The sequence below is a fragment of the Oncorhynchus mykiss genome, chromosome 12, assembly GCF_013265735.2.
Source record: "Oncorhynchus mykiss isolate Arlee chromosome 12, USDA_OmykA_1.1, whole genome shotgun sequence".
NCBI classification, from domain to species: Eukaryota; Metazoa; Chordata; class Actinopteri; order Salmoniformes; family Salmonidae; genus Oncorhynchus; species Oncorhynchus mykiss.
In genome coordinates this window covers 68,554,454-68,582,162 of record NC_048576.1, presented here as the reverse complement: position 1 = coordinate 68,582,162, position 27,709 = coordinate 68,554,454, and the positions used below count along the sequence as shown (strand labels likewise).

Here is a 27,709-nt window from a genome sequence, read left to right as displayed (position 1 = left end):
TAGTGACATTCACATCTATGACCCTGTCGATGAAAACCATCCCGCAGTAATAAAACGTCCCTCGTAATTCAATCAGGAAGCCATTCCCTGGTGCTGTCCTCAATACCCAAAGTCCACCTCTTCACTGCTCGCTCTGTTTACCACTGAACGCATCCTAATATCTGCTACATTCTTACAGGGTTTGGGAGATTAAGAGAGATGTGTTAGTCTGACTCTATCTCCAGAATCTGGATGGAGATATTGCATGGGGATATGTGGCAGGTTGACATGAAGAGGTAAGACTGGTAAGCACATAAGAATACAGTTGAATTTGAGTTCAGAGGATAGAGGTGCGAGAGAGGGATAAGATAATAGCAAGCTAAAGGGTGGAGATAGGGAACGAGCAACCCACTGAATGGAAAGAGGTGGAGAAGAAAAGGATCGGGAAAGGACTCAAGAGTGGAAGGATAATCAAATAAAGGCCCAGTGCACTCAAAATTCATTTTCTCCCTGTGTTTTATATCATATTGTACAACAGCTGATGAAACTGCCACTGTAAATATGTGATTATTTTTTTTTTACCAATGTTATGACCTTTCAATCAGCAGGTTTGAATGGGCGGGAGTTTTGGCTTTCCATCGTGAAACTTGCTTGAGAAATAGGTTTTAGGCCCAACATTTTTGTTGCTATTTTGAATGTAAATCTATTACAGTAAGATACTTAATTGTTACGCAGAAATGATTTGAAATTGACATAAAAATGGCTACATTGGGCCTTTGAAAAGGAGGAGCCTCTTTAGGAAGAAGAGAGTAAGGGGTTAAAAAGAGGATAAAGGGTAGTGAAAGAATAGTCCATTAAAAATGAGGAGAGGGTAGGAAGAAGAGAGTAACGGGTTAACAGGAGGAGAGAAGGTAGTAGTTCGTCACCTGTGGTCTCCACAATGCCCTCCAGGATGACAACAATCTCAAACTGCTCGTTCATGAGGGATCGCTGGGACAGGTCAAAGAAAGGGCTCTTAGGATTGATCTCATGGCAGATGGTGAGAGGTGACACTAGGAAGAGCTGGTCCGCACCCGTCCCAAAACCCACATCCAGCTCACACTGGTCCAGGGGTAGGAACTCTCCCTCCGGGGTCTGACGAGACTGGGAGAGAGGGTGGGAGAGAGAGGGAGGGGGAGGAGAGAAAGGAGAAATAGGGGGGTGGGGGGGAGAGAGCGAAAGAGAGAGAGTTTTTTTATAGAATTTAAACTGTAGACTTGCATTTTTCCACTCTACCATGGCCTCTATTGGAGTCACTCTGCAGTGCTATTAAGATGATTGTAGATAACAGTGTGACTGGAGCAGAGTAGCCTGGAGCCTATCAATCTTCTCTACACCACCACATGCTGTTTGTCTTGTTGTTCATTTCCTATTTTCTTCCCTTCAGGAGGTGGGTGAGTGGACAGCACATAAACCAAAACAAAGTAGGCAGCCAAAAGTAATATAGGAACATTTCAGGACATGGGGGTGCATACATTGATATATGATAGAACATTTATGTTTTAGGTGCCATGGCCTCCAGCACAACGTACCTCCTTTCTCTTATCACCCAGCACACCATCCCATCCCCCTCCCCTTATCTCCAACCCAGGGAAGCACCACACATCTGTGCTAGGAAAAAGCCACTAAACTTTGCTAGTTTCCCCGCTCTCCAAGGTGAGACACGCACACATACATACACTCCTTCTCTCTATTTTGTCCCGTACCACGTGGGAGCACCAGAGGGCATTCCTTCCTCTAAATATTCAAGGCTGAAAGTTGAGCGAGGCAAAGGTCGAGTCATGCGTCCTCCGAAACATGACCCACCAAACTCTGCTCCTTAACACCCGCCCACTTAACCGATGTGTGGGAGGAAACACCGTTCACCTGACAACTTAAGTCAGCCTGCAGGCGCCAGGCCCGTCACGAGAGGTCGCTAGAGCGCGATGAGCCAAGTCAAGCCCCCCCCCCCCCCCCCCCCCCGGCCAAACCCTCCCCTAACCCGGACGACGCTGGGCCAATTGTACACCGCCCTATGGAACTCCCAGTCACGGCCGGTTGTGGGATAGAACCCGGGTCGGGTCAGTGGCAAGCCTGGCCCTTCACATTAATTTGCAGTGGATTAGATGAGGAGGTGGTGAGAAATCCCTGTTTGGACAGACCCAGCCTGCGGCGTGCTAACTGGTGCAGAAGCATTTCATTGCCCAGATGAAGACAGGGCACAGCGCTGGGCTCTCAGCTGCCTGAGCTAAGCTGAGCTGGGCTCCTCTCTTTAACTCTCTCTGTCTCTTTCATTCTCTCTCCCTCTTTCTGAAGCCTTCTCTAATAGTTATCTCTCTCTGTGTCTCCCTCCGCCTCCCCTCTCTTTTTTCCTTATACCCCTCTCTGTATCTCTCTCTATCTGTAAGTCTGTGCACAATGCAGCTGCTGGGATTTTCCGTGAGGAAAATAAGAGGGTTAATGAACATGAATGGGCCAATCAGCAAAAGCCATAACAAAGCCAGCTCCCCACCACTGTTTCTGTAAAAACAAACTGAGGGATAGGGCTGGATTCACTCTCAAATTCATAGACAGAGCTATTGATGCAGGGACTGACCATCCATGATATTAAAATGATAGTTTTAACCATAACTATACAGTGTTTTTTTTACATTTATTTCGTTTACAAACGTTGGAGTAAAACAATCTTATATTTTAGGTTCTGATGGGGTACGATAGTTAAACTAAGCTAATCAGTTATATTCTTCAAGACTCAAGGGGAATACGTAATTAATTTATGTCCAAAAATGGATATAGCAACTGCTGATTGGCCATTTAAGACATGCTGTTTGTCAGAAATGTAGGTTTTGTGTTTCAAATCGAAGGACAAATGAGTGTGGAGAGTTGCAGAATTGTTTCTATTCCCACTGTTTTGGAGTGTTATTATTCACATTGAAGGTCACAATCTTAATTTTCATTTATGTTTTTCAGGTTTTTTCACATTCTTTCTCTCTCTGCACAGTAAGTCTCCAAAACTGAGGGAAAGATTGTTACTGCAGTTTTCTCATCTCTGTTTCTTATCTCAACCTTCCTGATAATTGGGACGATGTGTCAGCCTCACCACCTACACACACCTCACCTCTAACACTTCTCTACCGCACACGCACACGCACACGCACACACACACACACACCCTGCACACTGCACCCCCACACAGTCCCACTCCTCCACTCAACACACTGCTGTTGCTGTTTTAGGATCCTCTTATCCTGCCTCCTACTTGCTATATGAATCTCAAGAGCATTTCCAGTACTTCCAGACCAAACCATAGAACCTGTAGTGAGTGGGCAGTAATTTTTGACATGTGTATGTACAGTATATTATACAGTGCCTTGCGAAAGTATTCGGCCCCCTTGAACTTTGCGACCTTTTGCCACATTTCAGGCTTCAAACATAAAGATATAAAACTGAATCAACAACAAGTGGGACACAATCATGAAGTGGAACGACATTTATTGGATATTTCAAACTTTTTTAACAAATCAAAAACTGAAAAATTGGGCGTGCAAAATTATTCAGCCGCTTTACTTTTAGTGCAGCAAACTCTCTCCAGAGGTTCAGTGAGGATCTCTGAATGATCCAATGTTGACCTAAATGACTAATGATGATAAATACAATCCACCTGTGTGTAATCAAGTCTCCGTATAAATGCACCTGCACTGTGATAGTCTCAGAGTCTCAAACCTGGTGACCTCCGCCACCTCTCTCCGCTTCAACCCCACCTCCGAGATCCTGGCCATCGCCTCCAGGGCTGACGACGAGGCTGCCCGATTGGTCAGTCTCTCTCTCTCTCACACACACCTAATGTTGTCTTTGTCATCATTACAGCTACACCTGGTCTCTTGTAAAATAAGAGGTTTTATCGCAGCATGACTTGGGTAGTAATAAAGTTTGAATTGATTTAAAATGAAGTAAAACCATGTCACTCTTTCACTGTCATCAAGTGTCATGTGTCTACCCTTCTCATTTCAGGTTCATATCCCCAGCTTCACAGTGTTCTCCAACTTCCCCATGTTCCAGAGGAAAACCATATACAGAGCCCAGCGCCTGGACTTCTCCCCAAACAGCGGCTTCTTCTCCATGGCCAACAACAAGGGCCATGCCCCTCTCTTCAGGTGAGTCTCTTGTTTTTCCTTTTTTTGTGTGTATATTTTTCTCAGACTGCAGAAAATAAAAACATCATCATTGATACAAATAAATATACAAAATATCAGAATTATAATTTGGTTTAATTTTCTCAACTACATTTCAGGTTGTTGCATTACAAAAACTTTTGATGAAGAGCATCCCAAGCAGGCTCGTAATCAACATCAAGACACCAAGCTCCCTCAATACAACTACCATTGTCTTCAAGAAGATATTTTACAATGAAAAAGACTTGAATTGAGATATCGGTTATGCTTATTACATCTATGAAAGTGTCACAGCAAGATACCATGTCTTCGTTATCCTGTTTTTTCCCCCCCTTCAAATTTGAGTAATTACATTTTTTTTAAGTGTTCTGTTTTCAAAATGCACATCCTGTATATTTATTTCTGTCTACTTTAGGGTTTTACAAATTGTTTGTCTAATGGATCAAATAAAACTTAATTTCCTTGATACTTGGCTATTTTTTTTCTTTCTGTTTCTAGATATCTTGGCGAACAATAACATGATAGATTGACTATAATGCTTAAACTAGTATAGAAAAGCTGTCAAACTTGTATGCACTATAGCCCCATTAGTCTATTCTCTGTTGCCCTGAGAATCTGTTTGCTACCACTGTGAATTCCATCTTGACCAAAGCTGATAGTGTTAATTCCGCATTTTGTTGTTACAGCCTAAATTCTAAATGGATTTTTTTTTTGTTGCCAATCTACACACAATACCCCATAATGACAAAGTGAAAACATGTTTTTGAAATTTTTGCAAATGTATTGAAAATTAAATGCAGCAATATCTCATTTACATAAGTACTCTGCCTAGAGCTGGACCTCTGACCAAACTGATGAAAAAAGTCAAGGGGTATGAATACTTTCTGAAGGAACAGCCTATCTGACCCAGTTTATCAGCAGAACAAGACCAAGGCCAGAAAGGCACATCAGAAAGGGAAGCTAATATCAACCCTTACTTTGCATTCATGCTTACATTATGGCTCAAGAACAGTTATTGATGGTGCTATTTGCACTGTGAAATTGCATGTTTTTTTGTTTTACTACACCGAAGGGACCTACCTCCCTGCTGAGCCACAGCTTTGAGAGAAACACCTACACATACACCTACAGACCTCAAATGAATGACAGTCACAGCACCATGTGTTACATACTTTAGATCCTCATTTATGACGTCAGTCAGGATAGGCAGCATTCCAACACCTACATTTCTCATTAGTAAAAGCACTGTGTCCTCCCCAAGGCGCCGTTGTCGTTTGTATCTGCATTCAGCCAAATCATATCTCTCCTTGTGTTTAAGTGCGTTTTTATCACATTTATTGTTTTGGTCTGTCCTGAGGTATTTCTGTAATATAATAGGCTGGAGAAATGCCTTTATGATGAATGAACCTTAACACCAAACAAACAAAAGTGTTTTCCCCTGTAGTCCCCCTAATGCAGAAACTAACAAACTATAACGGGTGGGAAGTACTGAAACAAATAATGAGCCTCATCAGCATTTTACTTTGTTTTTGTTCTCATGAGGGTGTCTTGAGAGTCAATAAGTATATTTGCCCTGCAGGTCAGACATGGAACATAGCTGCAATTGTGAAATTAATGGTAATTTGTGTAAATATAGGTTTAGGATCAACACAGGTTCTGTCTATTCTCTGGTCTGTCTGACTAATTTACAGATTGCGATTTCAGCAGCAGGTTGCAGCTGTGTAGTTGATGAATCTCTGAAAATAATCACAAACTCCTTGATCTGTCTCTTATGAATATATGTGCTAGTAGCAAAATGATCTACAGTATTTAGCAATATCTTCTTACACAGTATGTCTCTTTTTCACACGCATTTTAGAAATACAGTGCCTTTAAAAAGTATTCACACCCCTTGACTTTTTCCACATTTTGTTGTGTTACAAAGTGGGATTAAAAATGATTTAATTGTCATATTTTGTCAATGATCTACACAAAATATACTCTTAACTGGCACAAAAATTCTACTTTTTTTATATTAATGGAAAATAAAATACTAATATATTTTGATTAGGTAAGTATTCAACCCCCTGAGTCGATGCATGTTAGAATCAACTTTGGCAGCGATTACAGCTCTGAGTCTTTCTGGGTAAGTCTCTTAGAGCTTTACAAAGCTTTACAAACCAGGATTGTACAATATTTGCCCATTTGTTATTTTAAAAATTAATCAAGCTCTGTCAGGTTGGTTGTTGATCATTGCTAGATAGCATTTTTCAAGTCTTGCCATAGAAGATGTTCCTAATGTTTGGTATACTCAGTGTATATTTGGCCTTGTGTTTCAGGTTCCTGGTCTTCCTGAAAGGTGGATTTGTCTCCCAGTGTCTGTTGGAAAGCAGACTGAACCAGGTTCTCCTTTAGGACTTTGCCTGTGCTTAGCCCTATTCTTTTTATTTTTATCCTTAAAAAAAAAAACTCCCTACTCTCTGCCGATGACAAGCATACCCATAACATGATGCAGCCACCACCATGCTTGAAAATATGATGAGTGTGACTCAATGATGCATTGTGTTGGATTTGCCCCAAACATACTGTATATATCTCACTTCTAGTCCTTGGGCCCATGACATCAAGAGCGTCTTACATGGAGCATTAACAATGTGCTTTTGACGTGCCAATGTCCCTAAGTACAATTTGGCCTTCTTGGCAGAGTTGCAAAGAAAAAGCCATATCTTAGACTGGCCAATAGAAAGAAAATATTAAGATGGGCAAAAGAACACAGACACTGGACATAGGAACAGCATCCCAGAGTCGCCTCTTCACTATTGACGTTGAGACTGGTGTTTTGCGGGTACTATTTAATGAATCTGCCAGTTAAGGACTAAGGACTTGTGAGGTGTCTGTTTCTCAAACTAGACACTCTAATGTACTTGTCCTCTTGCTCAGTTGTGCACTGGGGCCTCCCACTCCTCTTTCTATTCTGGTTAGAACCAGTTTGTGCTGTTCTGTGAAGGGAGTAGTATACAGCGTGTACGAGATCTTCAGTTTCTTGGCTATTTCTCGCATGGAATTGCCTTCATTTCTCAGAACAAGAATAGACATGAGTTTCAGAAGAAAGTTATTTGTTTCTGGCCATTTTGAGCCTGTAATCGAACCCACAAATGCTGATGCTCCAGATACTCAACTAGTCTAAAGAAGGCCAGATGTATTGCTTCTTAAATCAGTACAACAGTTTTCAGCTGTGCTAACATAATTGCAAAAGGGTTTTCTAATGATAAATTAGCCTTTTAAAATGATAAACTTGGATTAACTAACACAACGTGCCATTGGAACACAGTAGTGATGGGTGCTGATAATGGGCCTCTGTACGTCCTATGTACGTAGGTATTCCATAGAAAATCAGCCGTTTCCAGCTACAATAGCCATTTACAACATGAACAATGTCTACATTGTATTTCTGATCAATTTTATGTTATTTTAATGAACAAAAAATGTGCTTTTCTTTAAAAAACAAGGACATTTCTAAGTGACCCCAAATGTTTTAACGGTAGTGTATGTATGTATACATACATTTCTATTTTCCAATGGGGCTATACATTTGGGTGAGGTTTTATTCACGCATGAGTAGCCTCGTTTCACTGTCAAAAATGCAATTAAACTATCTAGCGTTCATCGTAATTGTCACGACTTCCCCCGAAGGTAGCTCCTCTCCCTGTTCGGGCGGTGCTCGGCGGTCATCGTCACCGGCCTACTAGCTGCCACCGATCCAAACAATGTGAAATTCAGGTAGCCTAGTCAAATAATTAACATCCAATCACATTTCTTGTTTGTTTCACAATAACAAATATTTTGCATCTTAAAAGTGATAGGCATGTTGTGTAAATTAAATTATATTAATAATAAGAAGAATAATAATACATTTTTAATTTTAATTCCAGGGTTGTAAGGCAACAAAATAGGAAAAATGCCTAGGGGGTGAATACTTTTTCAAGCCACTGTACATTCCCGAAACGGACAACACAAACAACTGGATTTGTTATTCCTTTCATGCCCTGCCTCCAGTCCACTTACCGATATCTGAACAAGAGAGCCTCATCGAAATTGCAACAAGCGGTTCTGTGAAAATGTAATTTAATCAGAAGCCACTGCCAGATTTCTGGATTGGGCTGTGCTCAGAGTTTCTTGCAACCACGTACCTATGTGAGAGTGGATTCCCGGCCCTCACTAGCATAAAAACTAAATACAGGCACAGACTGTGTGTGGAAAATTATTTAAGACTGAGACTCTCTCCAAATAAACCGAACATTGCAGAGTTATGTGCTTCCTTTCAAGCACACCCTTCTCATTAACCTGTGGTGAGTTAGTCACAATTTTTGATGAACAAATAAGCCATTATATGTAAGATGGCTAAATAAAGAGAAAATGATTGATTATCACTATATTATTATCTAACACAACTGATTACCACACAAGATTACTGATTACCACACAAGAATAAAATGGTTAAATATTCTAAACATATGTTTGAGACTACATTGTAGCAGTCTACCGGCTATGTTAGAATTACAGTTAGTCTGAACGTCTGAGCTCCAGGCTACTGCATTTTGAGTTTAATCCTCACATACAGTATATAATTTAGTCATTGTGCTGCCACAGAATGAATTTTGAGCAAGGCCTCAAAAAAGCTTTTACATACCAGAGGTGGGAGAAAATGTCTATATATTATTGAAACAATGTTGCAATTGTATGTGAGAATGCTAACAGGTGTGGTTCCTGTGTAGGCTACAGACAAGTGCTATCCAGGTCTGAAACATTTGCTCTATGTCTAGTTTAAGATGCATAAAGTAAGGTGGAATCCCAAATTCAAGGTTCCAATACTTCGATGGGACCCCTCCCCAGATCCCAACAAGTTTTCACTACAAGTCCTGTTCGTTTGCAGTGAGTACAAGTACAAGTACTCACTGTTTAGTGTGCTGGCCCATGTAATAATTCCTTGAAATGTGTTATCTACAGGACCCCCCCCCCCCCACAGCCTCTCTGCGTACTGTTCAAAATGTTCTCTTGTGCCCTGCCTACAAGCCAGGAACCTAGTCCAGTCCGCATGAGATGGACCCCGAAGAGCGAGCAAGTTTGTTTTTCACTTAGAGTTGAAAGCAAAAGTAATTGCCATACATCTCGCATTTCAAGAATATACGCATTGTACTGGGTCTTCACCCGTTCTCACCATGGTGGAAATGGTCCAATATCATTTAAGTGAGAGATGGTCTCACTGCATATTATTACCCTGCGCAACATGAGACTGCTTCTGCATTGTTTGTAAATGTCCTAATGACTGAAATAGGAGCAGCTGCTGCCCTAAATGGACTCGCTAGTCTATGAGGAGTGCGACAGCAGCTAGGAGTTTGAATATGAGGGCAGCATAACATGCGTTTTGGAGTGTGGCTGGACTCTCCTCAGTTGTCTGTAAAGCCAACACCATTATCGGTATCTGAAACGTTACGAGTGCCTGAATGCTCCAATGTCTTGACACTCTTTTTTTAACACTTTACATTGCGGCTTCAAAAGCGTCAGCTCTTACTCTAAATAATGTTGTCCGAAAATAATTATGACCATTCTTATCTTTCTTGATCAGCTTTCGAGCCAGCTCATGAATACAAGATTTGCTTAACTCAAAAAGGTCTATATCCTTATCCATACTGAACAAAAATATAATATTCAAGGGTTATTCTTACTTTTTACTATTACTAATTGTGAAGATATCGAAACTATGAAATAACACATATGGAATCATGTAGTAACCAAAAAAGTATTAAACAAATCAAAATATATTTCAGATTCTTCAAGGTAGCCACCCTTTGCCTTGACAACAGCTTTGCACACTCTACGCATTCTCTCAACCAGATTCATGAGGTAGTCACCTGGAATGCATTTCAATTAACAAGTGTGCCTTGTTAAAAGTTAATTTGTGGATTTTCTTAATGTGTTTGAGACAATCAGTTGTGTTGTGACAAGGTAGGGGTGGTATACAGAAGTTAGCCCTATTTGGTAAAAGACCAAGTCCAAGAACAGCTCAAATAATCCAAGAAAAATTACAGTCCATCATTACTTTAAGACATGAAGGTCAGTCAATCCCCAAAATTTCAAGAACTTTGAAAGTTTCTCCAAGTGCAGTTGCAAAAACCATCAAGCGCTATGATGAAACTGGCTCTCATGAGGTCCGCCACAGGACAGGAAGACTGAGTTACATCTGCTGCAGAGAATGTCACGCCCTGGTCTTAGTATTTTGTGTTTTCTTTATTATTTTGGTCAGGCCAGGGTGTGACATGGGTTTTTGTATGTGGTGTGTTTTGTCCTGGGGTTTTGTTAGGTATTGGGTTTGTGGCTTAGTAGGGTTATCTACCATAGTCTATGGCTGTCTAGAGTGGTTCTCAATCAGAGGCAGGTGTTTATTGTTGTCTCTGATTGGGAACCATATTTAGGCAGCCATATTCTTTGAGTGTTTTGTGGGTGATTGTTCCTGTCTCTGTGTTTGTTTGTTCACCAGATAGGCTGTTTAGGTTTTCTCACGTTTGTTGTTTTGTATTATGTTCATGTTTGAGTTTTTCCTTTATTAAAGAACATGAACACCAACTACGCTGCATTTTGGTCTGATCCTTGCTACACCTCCTCATCAGAGGAGGAGATAGAAGAAAACCGTTACAGAATCACCCACCACAACAGGACCAAGCGGCGTGGTGACAGGCAGCGGCAGGAGGAGCAGCGATCACAGGACTTCTGGACTTGGGAGGAGATATTGGACGGAAAAGGACCCTGGGCACAGCCTGGAGAATATCGCCGCCCGAAAGAAGAACTGGAGGCGGCGAAAGCGGAGAGGCGCTGGTATGAGGAGGCAGCACGGCGACGCGGATGGAAGCCCGAGAGTCAGCCCCAAAAATGTATTGGGCGGGGCTCAGAGGGAGTATGGCTACGCCAGGTAGGAGACCTGCGCAAACTTCCTGTGCTTACCGGGGCGCTAGAGAGACCGGGCAGGCACCGTGTTATGCTGTGGTGCGCACGGTGTCTCCAGTGCGTATCGGCCGGGCTAGAGTAAGCATCGAGCCAAGTGTCATGAAGCCGGCTCTACGCATCTGGTCTCCAGTGCGTCTCCTTGGGCCAGCTTACATGGCACCAGCCTTGCGCTCGGTGTCTCCGGTTCGCCTGCATAACCCAGTGCGGGCTATTCCACCTCGCCGCACTGGCAGGGCGACCGGGAGCATTCAACCAGGTAAGGTTGGGCAGGCTCGGTGCTCAAGAGCTCCACGCATCAGCCCTCCGGTGGCAGCTCCCCGCACCTGGCTTCCTGTGCGTGTTCTCGGCCCAGTACCACCAGTGCCAGCACCACGCATCAGGCCTACAGTGCGCCTCGCCTGTCCAGCGCTGCCAGAGCCTTCCTCCTCTCCAGCGCTGCCGGAGTCTCCCGCCTATCTAGCGCTGCCAGAGCCTTCCTCCTCTACAGCGCTGCCGGAGTCTCCCGCCTGTTCAGCGCAGTCAGAGCCTTCCTCCTCTACAGCGCTGCCGGAGTCTCCTGCCTGTTTAGCGCTGCCAGAGCCTTCTGCTTCTACAGCGCTGCCGGAGTCTCCCGCCTGTCCGGAGCTGCCAGTCTGCAAGGAGCTGCCAGTCTGCAAGGAGCTGCCAGAGCTGCCAGTCTGCAGGATGCCGCCAGAGCTGCATGATGTCTCCAGAGCTGCCAGTCTGCCTGGATGCCGCCAGAGCTGCCAGTCTGCAAGATGCCGCCAGAGCTGCCAGTCTGCAAGATGCCGCAGCCAGAGCCGCCAGTCAGCATGGAGCGGCCAGAGCCGCCAGTCAGCATGGAGCGGCCAGAGCCGCCAGTCAGCATGGAGCGGCCAGAGCCGCCAGTCAGCATGGAGCGGCCAGAGCCGCCAGTCAGCATGGAGCGGCCAGAGCCGCCAGTCAGCATGGAGCGGCCAGTGCCGCCAGTCAGCATGGAGCGGCCAGTGCCGCCAGTCAGCATGGAGCGGCCAGTGCCGCCAGTCAGCATGGAGCGGCCAGAGCCGCCAGTCAGCATGGAGCGGCCAGAGCCGCCAGTCAGCATGGAGCGGCCAGTGCCGCCAGTCAGCATGGAGCGGCCAGTGCCGCCAGTCAGCATGGAGCGGCCAGTGCCGCCAGTCAGCATGGAGCGGCCAGTGCCGCCAGTCAGCATGGAGCGGCCAGTGTCGCCAGTCAGCATGGAGCAGCCAGTCAGCATGGAGCAGCCAGTCAGCATGGAGCAGCCAGTCAGCATGGAGCAGCCAGAGCTGCCAGTCAGCCAGGATCTTCCAGATCCGCCAGTCAGCCAGGATCCGCCATTCAGCCAGGATCCGCCATTCAGCCAGGATCCGCCATTCAGCCAGGATCCGCCATTCAGCCAGGATCCGCCAGTCAGCCAGGATCTGCCAGAACTGCCAGCCAGCCAGGATCTGCCAGAACCACCAGCCAGCCAGGATCTGCCAGAGCCAACTACCTGCCTGAGCTTCCTCTCAGTGCTGAGCTTCCTCTCAGTGCTGAGCTTCCCCTCAGTCCCGAGTTACCCCTCAGTCCCGAGTTACCCCTCAGTCCCGAGCTGCCCCTCAGTCCAGTGGGGCCCTTGGTGAGGACTACTAGGCCAAGGTCGGCGATGAGGGTCGCCTATCTAAGGACGCGAAGAAAAGGGACTAAGACTTGGTTGGAGTGGGGTCCACGTCCTGAGCCGGAGCCGCCACCGTGGACAGACGCCCACCCGGACCCTCCCCTATGGGTTTAGTTGTGCGGTCGGGAGTCCGCACCTTGGGGGGGGGGGGGGGGGGGGGTTCTGTCACGCCCTGGTCTTTAGTATTTTGTGTTTTCTTTATTATTTTGGTCAGGCCAGGGTGTGACATGGGGTGTGTTTTGTGGTGTGTTTTGTCCTGGGGTTTTGTTAGGTATTGGGTTTGTGGCTTAGTAGGGTTATCTACCATGGTCTATGGCTGTCTAGAGTGGTTCTCAATCAGAGGCAGGTGTTTATCGTTGTCTCTGATTGGGAACCATATTTAGGCAGCCATATTCTTTGAGTGTTTTGTGGGTGATTGTTCCTGTCTCTGTGTTTGTTTGTTCACCAGATAGGCTGTTTAGGTTTTCTCACGTTTGTTGTTTTGTATTATGTTCATGTTTGAGTTTTTCCTTTATTGAAGAACATGAACACCAACTACGCCGCATTTTGGTCCGATCCTTGCTACACCTCCTCATCAGAGGAGGAGATAGAAGAAAACCGTCACAGAGAATAAGTTCATAAGAGCTACCAACCTCAGAAACAACAGCACAAATAAATATTTCACAGAGTTCAAGTAACAGACATGTCTCAACATCTAATTTTCAGAGGAGACTGCTTGAATCAGGCCTTCATGGTCAAATTGCTGCAAAGAAACCACTACTAAAGCAATGCCAAGAAACACGAGCAATGGACATTAGGCTGGTGGAAATCTGTCCTTTGGTCTGATGAGTCCAAATATAAGATTTTTGGTTCCAAACACCATGTCTTTGTGAGATGCAGTGTAGGTAAACGTATGCATGCATGGTTCCCATCATGAAGCATGGAGGAGGAGGTGTGGTGGTGCTGTGCAGGTGACACTGTCTGTGATTTATTTAGAATTCAAGGCACACTTAACCAGCATGGCTACCACAGCATTCTGCAGTGATATGCCATCCCATCTGTTTTTCACTTAGTGGGACTATCATTTGTTTTTCTACAGGAGTATGACCCAACACACCTCCAGGCTGTGTAAGGGCTATTTGACCAAGAAGGAGAGTGATGGAGTGCTGCATCAGATGACCTGACATCCACAATTTGTTTTATAATTTTTTGGTTACTACATGATGCCATATGTGTTATTTCATAGTTTTGATGTCTTCACTAATATTCTACAATGATGAAAATAGTAAGAATAAAGTAAAACCCTTGAATGAGTAGGTGTGTCCAAACTTTTGACTGGTACTGTAGATCATACAGTTAGCTCAGAAGACAAAGCATGAACAAAGAAATGTCCATTAGGCCAGAGGCCTAGAAACCTAGGAAATAAGAATTGATCATACAATCCTTCCTCCATGGAAGGGATACAGGATAAGAGTGAGAACAAATGCAATTAATTTTTAACATCTGATGTAACCTTCACAACTCAAAACCAACCCCCATTGGCCAATGAAACGATATCAAGTTAACCATGTAATCTGACCACCAAGGCCCAATCTCTACAGGGTGTCACAGCATCTAATACCTTGTGTGGAGGATGAGACCAACGTAAACAAGACAGAATTCATGAGAAGACAAAATAAATTTCATAAGAGTAATTCAGAGTTCACCCTGTACAGATTCAAGAAAAAAACATAGATCATCCATCCATATAGGTAGCATCAGAGTTATCCTCAGTGAACACGTTTTAGATAGATACCAGACAATATTATTCTATCACATTCAATAGTCAGTCCTCTGGTTACTGTAACAGAGAGATACATTTTGGCCCCTCAGAGGGGGATGGGCTGACTAGTCCTTCGGCATTGTCCTTTTGTTCCTGGACCATTTTCCATGCAGTGCCGGGTGACAGAGAACACATAAATTAGGGTCGAGCCTACAAATCCACAAACAGATCTCCTTCTCAAAGGGCTAATATCTAGAGCCCAGAGTTTTTCCTAGTCAGTTCACAACGCCAGGAAAAACTCATTGCCCTCAAGGTTAAATGTGTCCTAATGATTTCCAGTCTTTGGCCCAATCAGGAGGCTTCTCAATCCTGTGTGTAAAGGTAACCTAGCAATTAAGGGCGTTGGATCAGTAACCAAGAGGTTGCTGGTTTGAAACCCAGAGCAGATTAGATTTTTAAAAATCTGTTGATGTGCCCTTTAGCAAGGCACTTAACTCGAATTGCTCCTGTAAGTTGCTCTGTCAAGCCTGGTCTGATACTGACCTTCCCATGACATTGGCCTGTGGTCTAGTCCTCTGAGGTGCCAAACAGGGGATGATGCATCAGTAAACATCCTCTGGGATGCCAGGAAATATCACCACTGTCTTACTATACACTGAATCTCAATGAGCAGCACGGTGGGGTTTGTGTTATGAAAAACTCATCTCTCTCTGCGTTTAGAGGGGATATTGTTCATGTCTACTGTCAGGTGTTTACAGCCCCAGTGAATACTGTACATGTGTTCGCTATTGTTCTTGTGTGTGTGGTTTAGCACCAAATTGGTTCTGGGCACTACCGCTTTTTACTTGATGTCTGTGTCGGTTAAGATTAAAAAGACGGATGACTGTATCGCAAACGCTGACAAGCAAATCTTCCTGTGCCTGTGGCACTCTCCTCCACTCTCTTTGTGAAGTGGAAGAATCAGAGATAGCTGTTGGTGCACAGTCTTTCTCTCTACATCTCTGTCTCTGTTCAAACAAACACGCCAACCTTCCCACTGACATAACCAGACAGACAGGACATTTTAACTCATCAATTCTAGATGCTTTTGAGAAGAAAGCAGCACCAAACTGCTGGTCTGATACATAATGTTCTGAGAACCAGATGTTTCTTAGAGATTGGTGAGGTCCTGGTTGTCCTACAGTGTATTGTTATTTTGCACACAACTTTGCCACAACTTTCTGGGAATGGTGCACGATGGTTGTACGGCTTGGAACATTCGCAGCACATTTAAAGAACTTGACCCAAAAACATAATTTTCTTGCTATTTCATTACTTAAATAGAACGTTTCCCAGAAGTTCAAACATGGTTACATTGCATTTCAATTTTGGAATGTGATGGCAATGTTGTTCAACTGGTTTGACATTGGAAATGTTCTCAAATAGTTCAGATAATGTTAAGAAACAACGTTCTTCTGTGGGAATTTCGGTACTTCAGTGTAATGTCTCCTACAGGTTTCCTCGCGGTTCTATTTAAAGTCATGTTCTCAAATTGTTCCGAGAACGGTAAGAAAACTTCCCATAAAAACCACAAGAACACTTTAGTAACATTCAGAGAACATTCTAAGAATGTTACTTATTTGTGTCTGTTTTTTGTTTTACTTGTGGGGACCATCCTTGTGGGGACCAGAAGTCCTCCCAAGGATAGTAAAACAAGGAATATTCAGAAAGGTGGGAACATTTCGCTGGTCCCCACGAGGAAAAAGGCTATTTTAGGCTTAGCGGTTAGGTTTAGGGTTGGAGGAGGCATATCAATCCTTTGTGTAAAGGTAGCCTAGTGATTAAGGGCGTTGGACCAGTAACCAAGCGGGTTCGAATCTCAGAGCTGATTAGATTTTTAAAAATCTGATCTGTTCTGTCCTGATACTGACCTTCCCATGACATTGGCCTGTGGTCTAGTCCTCTGAGGTGCCAAACAGGGGGATGATGCATCAGTACACATCCTCTGGGATGCCAGGAAATATCACCACTGTCTTACTATACACTGAATCTCAATGAGCAGCACGGTGGGGTTTGTGTTATGATAAACTCATCTCTCTCTGCGTTTAGAGGGGATATTGTTCATGTCTACTGTCAGGTGTTTACAGCCCAGTGAATACTGGACATGTGTTGGCCTTTGTTCTTCTGTGTGTGGTTTAGCCCAAATTGGTTCTGGGCGCTACCGCTTTTTACTTGCTGTCTGGTTTGGGTAACAATTAAGGTTACGATTAGGGTTAGAGGTTAGGTTTAGCATTAGGGTTAGGAGTTAGGGTTAGGTTTAGCATTAGGATTAGGAGTTAGGTTAAGAGTAAGCGTACAGGTTAGGGAAAATAGGATTTTGAATGGGAATCAATTGTTTGGTAAAACAAACGTGTGTGTGTGTGTGTGTGTGTGTGTGTGCGTGCGTGTTTCCAGTAACTACTCTAAACAACCACCCATTTATACACATTTCAAAACGCCTTTCAGTCCTTTTTTGTCCACCCAGTGAATTTTCTTCTTTGGAGTCTTATCTCCGCAGTGAGTGACTCGTGGCTGACGACAGGCGCTAAATGAAATTGATTAGGCCTAAAGAGGCCTGGTCATCCGAGTCATCTCCACACTCCATGCCTGGGTCTTTCCAAAGCTCTCATTAATCGGGGGCAGGCCGAGCGGCAGGCAGGCGACGGTGCATGTGTTGATTAGGTACTGGAGTGGTCCCCGGTTCACTGGCTGCTGAGGAAATGAAAGAGGTTGTTTGGAAGCGCTTCACAAGAGGAGGAGACGCAGGGAAAACGGAAATCACTGTTTTCTTGGAAATAAAAGAATCCACTCTGAAATTCAAATAGGCTGTTCTGTAATGCTAAACTGGAGGCTAGTTAGCTCTCTCTGTCTCTTGTCTTGAACCGTGTTTTAATGTGCAGTGTAATGCTCATAGACTGTGACAGGAACGGTTGAATAGGACTCCGGTCACAATTGCCATGGCCAAAATAGGGCTTAATGTAACAGTGCTGCCAGAGCCCACCCACTAGTTCACTGAAAACCTGAGAGGGATTCACATTGAAGAACCGGTAACAAGAGCCTGGCCTAATGTGGCTCTGTGAGTACACTGTACTGTAACCTCCAGCTGTTGAGTAACATCATGGTTTACAGTCAAATGCTCTTGCTTTATTTTTGTCTCCAGGGTATCTCCACCGACACACCATGTCCATCTGCGTTCCGCCTTCCACATTCCACTTCTGTATCACTCACGGGTCACATGGTCTCTGGCAGTGATATAAGGAATAAAACACACTCTGCCACACACCTCAAACACACACATCACGCGTGGCTTCCTTTATTGCCTCGGATAACAATGTGGGATGAGAGGCCAGGTGGTAGTGTTAACCCTTCCACTGCCTTGGATGGGATGATGTAGTGGTGTGCGTGTGTGTGTGTGTGTGTGTGTGTGTGTGTGTGTGTGTGTGTGTGTGTGTGTGTGTGTGCACCCATATTTAGGCTCTGAGGATCAATGTCTGCAAGTCCAACCTTAAACCCTCTGTAGATTTCACAGCTTTTCACAGCCCACACTTAGAACTGCATCTCCCAGTGCTAGTAGCTGCCTGCCTGTCTAGTCTATACCACATCGCCCACATTGACACAGTTTGCTACATAATTCATGGACATTCTGGGGGTTGATCATTTCTTTGTAAGGAAAAATACATTCTGAAATTTCAAAGTGGAAATTACAAATCTCTCTCTCTCTCTGTCTCTTCCTCTCTCTCTCTCTCTCTCTCTCTGTCTCTTCCTCTCTCTCTCTCTGCCTCTCTCTCTCTGTCTCTCGCTCTCTCTCTCTCTCTCTCTCTCTGTCTCTTCCTCTCTCTCTCTCTTCCTCTGTCTCTCTCTCTCTCTTCCTCTCTCTCTGTCTCTTTCTAGCTCTCTTTTTCTCTCTCTCTCTGTATTTTATATTACAGCCTTTTCTCTTCTCTTTCTCCATTCAGCTGTGCCTCTCTCATATTTTGGTGTGAGAGCGAGGAGCGTTCCAGCAGGATGCACTAGAAAGCTTACAGAGTCTGCCTGGCCCTGCCAGCACCAGCTCTGGGTTTGGATGGCTGTTGGCTGTGACAGCTCTGATTGGTCTGTTTCTGTGCCCTGTGAGATGGAGCATTGCCCTTCTGCTCTCTGCTCTCCTCTAGTAATCAGCCACGCCACTTCAGCAGCGCTGCATTACGCGAGGCTACACCACGCTAGTCAATACAACACTTTCCAAAAAAACAAACAAGTAGCCTAGCTACCAATGATCAAGCTGGCATTCGTCTAGGACTGGACTGTCGCTTGGCTCAGCCAGCTCACAGTGCCAGTCAAATCATCCAGCAAAAGTCTTATAAAATAAATCTTTGCGTAGGCCTGTATTCTCGGTTACTGCCTGCAGAATTGGCCCCGCTGCTTTTTGGATGTGGGTTCTGTGGCTGGCTGTGCGATTGGTGGGTTTGATTGAAGTGAGCGGTCCTGGCTGGAATGAGATGTGGACTGTGACTGACAGACGTGGGCACAAGGACCAGATGCCTTAACTACACCATGTTGTAAACCCAAACAGTAGTCCTGCCAATACTGCCTGCCCATCTTCTCCTCTGTCATTTATGAGCTTCTAAATGAGCAGCTGTCACTGCCACACACACACACACACACACCTATGTACACACATTCTGCACAGTCCTACAGTATGTATGTTTGTATGTATGTATGTATGTATGTATGTATATGTATGTATGTATGTATGTATATGTATGTATGTATGAATGATGGGACTTAACTGAAGAATGAATACAGGAGTTCATCAGGACTTTGCTTTTCTCCAACCGATGTGTGCTCTATATAAATATACGGTGTATATTTATGAACATATGGCAAGTCAATACCTGAATGGAAGGTGGAAAGGACTATTTAAAAAGCTGTACAGTTTGTGAGTTGGGAAACAGGTGGAAGAGGGGCACGTTTCAACAGCAGCACCATCATCCCTCTACTAGTACTGCACTGACAAAATATACACATTTATTTACTTACAAAATAGCATGATTCCTGTGAAGAAATGTTTTATTCTTCATGACTATAATTCATGTTAACTTTTACAACTGTTTTAATACGATTAATTTTATGAGTCATTTGTTTTCAGATGTGTTTTCCCAAAACTAGGAGGCTTATTTGTACATTTTTGTTCCGGATAAAGGGTCTTTGAAGTGAAAGTAGCACAGGGCTGTGCTGTGAAGCCTGACAGCAGAGCAACGATACGAAAGAGCCCAGAGCACAGTGTGGGTTGTATGGATGGTAACTCAAAGAGAGAGCAGGAGAGGAGGAGGGGGATGTTGTTTTATTCTTTCATCCCCCCCCCCCCCCCCCCCCCCTTTGTAGTCAGAGAGAAAAAGTGAGTGTGGGTTTCTTACTCGTGCTCAAAACGCCTGCCTGCGCTTCACATATTTCATGGCGCAATCTCGGTGTTTGCCTCTCCTAGCCTAACCACTGGGCAAACACTGGGCACACGCTGGTTGAATCAAAGTTGTTTCCACGTTGAATGGACGTTGAACAGACGTCTGTGCCCCGTCCTCCTTTTTCCTCTCAAAATACACCCACCCTATAGGGGAGCTTTATATTGTGAAGGCGCCTGGGTCTGTGCTTGAGCCCTATTCAATTATAACACAGTCTAAACGAATCAACAAACTAGCCCTCCAGTAAATGACCAGCCATTTGGAGAACCGTGCACACCTTGTCACAGGTGTGGTGCACGCCTCCAGCTGCTGTATATGGTCTGCCTGGGAGGCTGAGGTTCATCCCAGAGAAACACCCTTCTTGGGGCTATCTAATGTGTCTGTTCTGACTGTGTGCCTAGGAGGCTGTTCTCTTTGGAGACTGCCTGGCTGTGGCTGTAGAGTGGTGGGGTTCTCCCTGAATCTCTCTCTCTCAGCCACACTGGATGCATGTATTATTAAGTTGACCCGAGGTATGTTCAATGTGCTGATGTGTTCGCAGTGGGGGAAGAAGGGTGTGTGTGTGTGTGTTCCCAGAACCAATGTTATTGCCTCTCTTTGGTTTCATATCAGAGTGTCTCTACAAAGTCCTATTCAAATCAGACTGTACAAAAAAAAAAAATGTTTAACCTAACTAGGCAAGTCAGTATTTTCATTGACAGCCTAGGAACAGTGGGTTAACTGCCTGTTCAGGGGCAGAACAACAGATTTGTACCTTGTCAGCTCGGGGGTTTGAACTTGCAACCTTCTGGTTACTAGTCCACCGCTCTAACCACTAGGCTAACCTGCGTGAGAGTGAAGATAAAAGGTGTTTCCACATGCACTATAAATATGATTTATTCCTTTACTCCAGGGTCTTAAGTCCAGGGCCACTTCTGACCTGACATCATGCTTGATCGGGGTGAGCAGCATGTATGGCTGATGATGATTTGTTTCTTTTTTTATTTTTTATTTTACCTTTATTTAACCAGGCAAGTCAGTTAAGAACAAATTCTTATTTTCAATGACGGCCTGGGAACAGTGGGTTAACTGCCTGTTCAGGGGCAGAACGACAGATTTGTACCTTGTCAGCTCAGGGGTTTGAACTCGCAACCTTCCGGTTACTAGTCCAACGCTCTAACCACTAGGCTACCCTGCCGCCACCCTGTGTGTTTCATGGCTGGAGTTTTAACTGTCAAACGCCAGCCTGAGAGCCCAGATCTCTGTCAGAGCAGCTCACTGATACACTACCATGTCCTGCAGTTAAACCACCTGCTCTTCTAAATGTCACTGGCTGAAGGGTGACTGATGTCGGACACGCTGTAGCTGCGCCACTGAAGACCTCTCTCTCTCTCTCTCTCTCTCTCTCTCAGTTGCCCCCTCTCTTTCTCTCTCTCTCTCTCTCTCTCTGTTGCCCCCTCTCTTTCTCTCTCTCTGTCTCTCCCACCTCTCTCTCTTTCTCTCTCTCTCTCAGTTGCCCCCTCTCTTTCTCTCTCTCTCTCTCTCTCTCTCCCCCTCTCTCTCTCTCTCTCTCTCTCTCCCTCTCTCTCTCTCTCTCTCTCTCTCTCTTTCTCAACTGCCCCCTCTCTTTATTTCTCTCCCTCTCCCTCTCTCTCTCCCTCTCTTTCTCAGCTGCCCCCTCTCTTTCTCTCTCTCTCAACCCATCTCTGTCTCTCACTCTCTTATCAGACCCTGTCTTGGACATGTCTATCGCTCACCCGAAATACAATCTTAAGCCATTTTGTTGTTTAACAAGGCACAAACTGTGGACTAAGACCTGCTTATAATTAAGCTTAGAAAAATAAGATTAATGAAAATCTCTGATATGCAACTGCTATCATAGTGCAGAGAGACTCCTATAGGTTTGCTCTATTCAACGTGATTACATGTATTACATTTTCTTCTGCTCTTATGTTTGCCACTTTCATGTTGAATTGATTGTTTGTCACAGCATTGTAGGACCCCAAATGCAGACGGGGTGATGGAGAAGCACATACTGTATAGGTTATGTGAAACAATGAATGCGAATATAATACATGCTAATTAGTTACGCACATTAAATATGACATTAGCACACAACATCTTGGCATTTTATGCCTGGGAGTTTAATTTCCCCCTACCGCCAAAGGCTTTTAGTAGAGAACTATCCCCGTGGGTCATTTTATGATCAGTTGCCTAAATACCCCGGTGATGCTTGTTTACTTTACCTTTATGAGTTTGCACCTGATCTGCGCAGACACCATATGGCTGTTTCGCAGGTTGCCCACGCGGAACATGAGGCACAGTTTCCCGTCGCGCTGCGAGATCACTGAGTCCTGGCTAAACATAAGCGTCTCTGCGCGCTTCTTAGGCTGGGACATTTTAATGAACATGCAGCCGATCAGAAAGGCGTCCACGATAGACCCCAGCAGCGACTGGAACAAGAAGAGAATGATGCCCTCTGGACATTTCTCCGTTATGTAGCGGTAGCCGTAGCCGATGGTGGCCTCGGTCTCTATGAAGAATAGGAAAGCGGAGGGGAAGTTGTAAACGTTGGCAACGCAGGGGGTGTAGGACGAGTCGTGACCATGGTTTATGTCTCCTCTGATGTAGGCGATGATCCACCACATAGAAGCCATGACCAGCCATGCTACTGTATAGGTCAGAACAAAGATGAGTAAGTTCCATCGCCACTTGAGGTCCACCAAGGTGGTGAAGAGGTCGGAGATGTATCGGCTGGTCTCCCCGCCGAGGTTCCCGTGCTGCACGTTGCAACGACCGTTCTTCTCCACGAACCGCTGGCGTTTCTTTTTGACAGGTGCGGTAAAAGCGGTGGTGTCTCGGTTTGTATTCACTACCTGATAGTCCTCCCCAAATTTCCTCCGTAGCGCAGCCATAACTTTATCAGAGTATGAAAAAAATCACTTGCAGTTTTGATCCATTACTTTGTTGTCTTTGTTTCACAAAGACTTGTTATCTGTAGCGCGTAAAGGTCTCCATGGCCAATAACGCGCTGCGCACGGATCTGGGTATCCTCCTCTAAACAGTGCACTCTTTACAAAAGCTTTTAACCTACTCTCACAGGCTTTAGTTTAACATTTTCCACGAAAAGATATGATGGGTTGGGTGTGCCATAAGGAGGTGATGGTTATTCACTCGCTGTCCCTCTGCTTTCGATTAAAGTGAGAGTGCCCTCGGAGTAGACTGTCTCCCGAACAGACATGACCACACTGAGAGTTAGCGAGAGACCGTGTGGTGTGTGTGTGTGTGTGTGTGTGTGCAAGAGAGAGAGAGAGGGGGGTTATTCAATATAATTTATCAGCAGATTTTTTTTAAATATTCAAATTAAATATATATATGTCATTCAAAAACAGTATTCCTTGTGGAGAGGTAGGCCTGCGGAGAGGATCATTACCAAAAACAACCACTTGATTAGGCTACGGTAGCCTAATGAAACTCGGGATGGTTGGACCCCATTCAGTTTCCCCGCTACCTGCTCTGAAGTCAGGCAATGCCACCTTGCGGACAGAAAACGCACGTACAGTCGTATGAGCGTAGCGCAGGGGTCAGTGATTTATTTAGTGGGCCTATACTTTTCTTTGAGGCCGTCTATTAAAACAGTCAAGTAAAAACAGTGTTTATTCATTTACTCCAATTTGCTTTGCAGCAACTTTCATGTGCACTCTATTTCTACACAGCTCCAAATTCAACCCCCTTGCTAATGTAGTTGCTCTTCTTTAGTTTCCTGTGGAGAGGCTGTTATTGATTCAAACATACTACAGGCCCTTTTCAGACATGTCCCAGAGGACATCTTTAAAACAGTGGGCAGATTCGACCTTGGCACTTGCTGCTAATCAGCCCAGCACAAAGGAATGTATTGTAACTGTAGAAGATGGCTGAATCCTGTGCATAGTTATGCTATATTGTTCATTCCAGTTAGTCCGATTCTGCATTGATTGAACTTCATAACCATCTATATGTCTCCTATATCTGTCTGTCTGTCTGTCTGTCTGTCTGTCTGTCTGTCTGTCTGTCTGTCTGTCTGTCTGTCTGTCTGTCTGTCTGTCTGTCTGTCTGTCTGTCTGTCTGTCTGTCTGTCTGTCTGTCTGTCTGTCTGTCTGTCTGTCTGTCTGTCTGTCTGTCTGTCTGTCTGTCTGTCTGTCTGTCTGTCTGTCCATTCCACATGGTCACTGATGTCCAGGTCATTTTATCTACACTGAGTATACAAATCATCCAGAACATAGACCACACCAGGTGAATCCAGGTGAAAGCTAAGACCACTTCAATCCACTTCAATTACTGTAGATGAAGGGGAGGAGACAGGTTCAAGGAGGATGTTTAAGCCTTGAGACAAGTATTGCGTATGTGTGCCATTCAGAGGGTGAAGTGAATGGGAAAGACAAAAGATCGACAGTAAGTGCCTTTGAATTGGGTATGATAATAGGTGCCGGGCACACCAGTTTGTGTGAACTGCAACGCTACTGGGTTTTTCACACTCAACAATTTCCCCTGTGAATCAAAGATGGTCCACCACCCAAAGGACATCCAGCCAATTTAACACAACTGTGGGAAGCTTTGAAGTCAACATGAGACGGCATCCATGTGGAACGCTTTAGACACCCTGCAGAGTCCATGCCTCGACAAATTAAGGCTGTTCTGAGGGGCAAAGAGGGGTGTTCTTAACGTTTTGTACAATCAGTTTATATCAAAACAATTATATACTGTATCACAATGGGGCTGTGTAATCGTTTGGTTTAGGCTATTTATAGGCCCAACTTATTCTGGCTTTACCTTGTGTTTATAGAGAGAGAGAGAGTAGTGTGGCTGATGACATAGGTCCGTTCAGCAGAGCAGTTGGATCAAATACATTATCTGTTGCCACCTATAGTACCCGTCAAAGTTTGGACACACCTACTTATTCAAGGTTTATTCTTTTTTTTATTTTTTATTATTTTCTATATTGTAGAATAATAGTGAAGACAGCAAAACTATGAAATAACACATATGGAATCATGTAGTAACCAAAAAAGTATTAAACAAATATATTTTTGATTCTTCAAAGTAGCCATCCTTTGCCTTGATGACAGCTTTGCACACTCTTGGCATTTTCTCAACCAGCTTCACCTGGAATGCTTTTCCAACAGTCTTGAAGGAGTTCCCGCATATGCTGAACACTTGTTAGCTGCTTTTCGTTCACTCTACGGTCCAAATCATCCCAAATCATCTCAATTGGGTTGAGGTTGGGTGATTGTGGAGGCCAAGTCATCTGATGCTGCACTCCATCACCCTTCTTCTTAGTCAAATAGCCCTTACACAGGAGGTCTGTTTTTGGTCATTGTCCTGTTGAAAAACAAATGATAGTCCCACTAATAACCAGATGGAATGGCGTAGCGTTGCACAATGGTGTGGTAGACATTCTGGTTTAGTGTGCCTTGAATTCTAAATAAATCACTGACAGTGTCACCAGCAAAGCACCCCCAGACCATCACACCTCCTCCTCCATGCTTCACGGTGGGAACCACACATGCAGAGATAATCCATTCACCTACTCTGCATCTCACAAAGACACGCCGGTTTGAACTAAAAATCTTGAATTTGGACTCACCAGTCCAAAGGACAGATTTCCACCGGTCTAATGTCCATTGCTCGTGTTTCTTGGCCCAAGCAAGTCTCTTCTTATTATTGGTGTCCTTTAGTAGTGGTTTCTTTGCAGAAATTTGACCATGAAGGCCTGATTCACCCTCTCCTCTGAACAGTTGATGATGAGATGTGTCTGTTACTTGAACTCTGTGAAGCATTTACTTCGGCTGCAATTTCTGAGGCTGGTAACTAATGAGTTTATCCTCTGCAGCAGACGTAACTCTGGGTCTTCCTTTCCTGTGGCGGTCCTCATGGGAGCCAGTTTCATCATAGAGCTTGATGGTTTTTGTAACTGCACTTGAAGAAACTTAAGTTCTTGACATTTTCAGGATTAACTGGTGGACTGTCATTTCTCTTTGCTTACTTGAGCTGTTCTTTCCATAATATGGACTTGGTCTTTTACCAAATATGACTATCTTCTGTATACAACCCTGCCTTGTCACAACACAACTGATTGGCTCAACCACATCAAGAATGAAAGAAATTCCACAAATGAACTTTTAACATTTTTCTCAGTCGCTTTGGTGCATTTTTCACATCATCCCTAACATGTGCAAAATAATAAGTGCATTTCTCAGAACAATTTGTACAAACTGCAATATACAATAGATATGTTTCTAAAGCTAGTCAGTCACTATAAATCCTTAGTACATCTCTCAAAAGAAAATATTCATGCCAATGATCATGTCAGTGTCATCAGAATGATAAGTCATTGAGTCATTGTTCACGAACAAGGTCGTCAAAATGTTTAGGCATGTTGTCAATGTAACTGTGTACTTTGACAGTATTACCTGATGTAAACTTAGGCTACAGTTTGGATGACAGTTACTGTTTTGAAAATGCACAAGGCTGCACGTCTATGGCATATATCAATTTCAACAGTACTATTTACATATTACTGTATGTGGGTTATTGATTGAAAGAGACTGGACAACTCAAGGGGCACAAAGGGAAAAAAAGTAAATTAGAAAGAAACACAGGAAACCACTCCTAAGGCACAACTTTGCCCGCAGCACTGTTGTGCGGTCTCTACACATCCAGACGTTCCTGTCTGTCGGCCAACATATTCTCATCCACATCACACCGGATATTTTCCCTTCCAATGCAACGTGGAAAGAATCTTTTGGAATGCCTTATCCATCCTCTGCAGGCGTCTACTGTGATGTCCTCACATGCTGCATCCATTGCAGCCAGCAGGGTCATCTGTGTGTGTGGCTGACGATCGTACACCTTCCACCTCCATGCTGAAAATAACTCCTCAATTGGGTTAAGGAATGGTGAATAAGGTGGGAGGAATTCTATGAGCATCCTCGGGTGGGTCACAAACCATTGCCTTATGATGTTTGATCGATGGAAACTCACATTATCACAAATGACCGCATACTTTGGCAAATCCTCTCTAAACAGACCCCTCTCATCATCAGGGATGAGAGCCCTGTAGATAGTCTCTAAAAAGTTGAGTAGATGCTGGGTGTTGTATGGCCCTATAAGGGGGATATGGGTTAGGACACCATGCTCCGAAATAGCAGCACACATTTTTTATTTATTTATTTTATTTCACCTTTATTTAACCAGGTAGGCAAGTTGAGAACAAGTTCTCATTTACAATTGCGACCTGGCCAAGATAAAACAAAGCAGTTCGACACATACAACGACACAGAGTTACACATGGAGTAAAACAAACATACAGTCAATAATACAGTATAAACAAGTCTATATACGATGTGAGCAAATGAGGTGAGATAAGGGAGGTAAAGGCAAAAAGGCCATGGTGGCAAAGTAAATACAATATAGCAAGTAAAACACTGGAATGGTAGATTTGCAATGGGAGAATGTGCAAAGTAGAAATAAAAATAATGGGGTGCAAAGGAGCAAAATAAATAAATAAATAAAATACAGTAGGGAAAGAGGTAGTTGTTTGGGCTAAATTATAGGTGGGCTATGTACAGGTGCAGTAATCTGTGAGCTGCTCTGACAGTTGGTGCTTAAAGCTAGTGAGGGAGATAAGTGTTTCCAGTTTCAGAGATTTTTGTAGTTCGTTCCAGTCATTGGCAGCAGAGAACTGGAA

The 27,709-nt window shown here is 44.2% G+C and overlaps 2 protein-coding genes across 2 annotated transcripts in view; one reads left to right on the top strand and one right to left on the bottom strand.

The window, feature by feature from the left end:
* LOC110538131 (G protein-activated inward rectifier potassium channel 1-like) overlaps window positions 1–23,263 on the bottom strand; it is a 35,716-nt gene extending 12,453 nt beyond the window's left edge. The window contains exons 1-2 of the mRNA XM_021624744.2: window positions 22,230–23,263; window positions 906–1,122 (exon numbers count right to left, since the gene is read on the bottom strand). Of these exons, the coding sequence (XP_021480419.1) occupies window positions 906–1,122; window positions 22,230–22,898 (886 nt within the window). The 5' untranslated portion in view covers window positions 22,899–23,263. The remainder of the gene's footprint in view (window positions 1–905; window positions 1,123–22,229) is intronic.
* LOC110538132 (U3 small nucleolar RNA-associated protein 18 homolog) lies at window positions 3,670–4,635 on the top strand. The gene is made up of 3 exons (XM_021624746.2): window positions 3,670–3,810; window positions 4,009–4,151; window positions 4,289–4,635. Exons 1-3 carry the CDS (start codon window positions 3,685–3,687, stop codon window positions 4,311–4,313), a joined length of 294 nt encoding a protein of 97 aa, XP_021480421.1. The 5' UTR covers window positions 3,670–3,684; the 3' UTR covers window positions 4,314–4,635.
* Window positions 23,264–27,709: the final 4,446 nt, after the last annotated feature.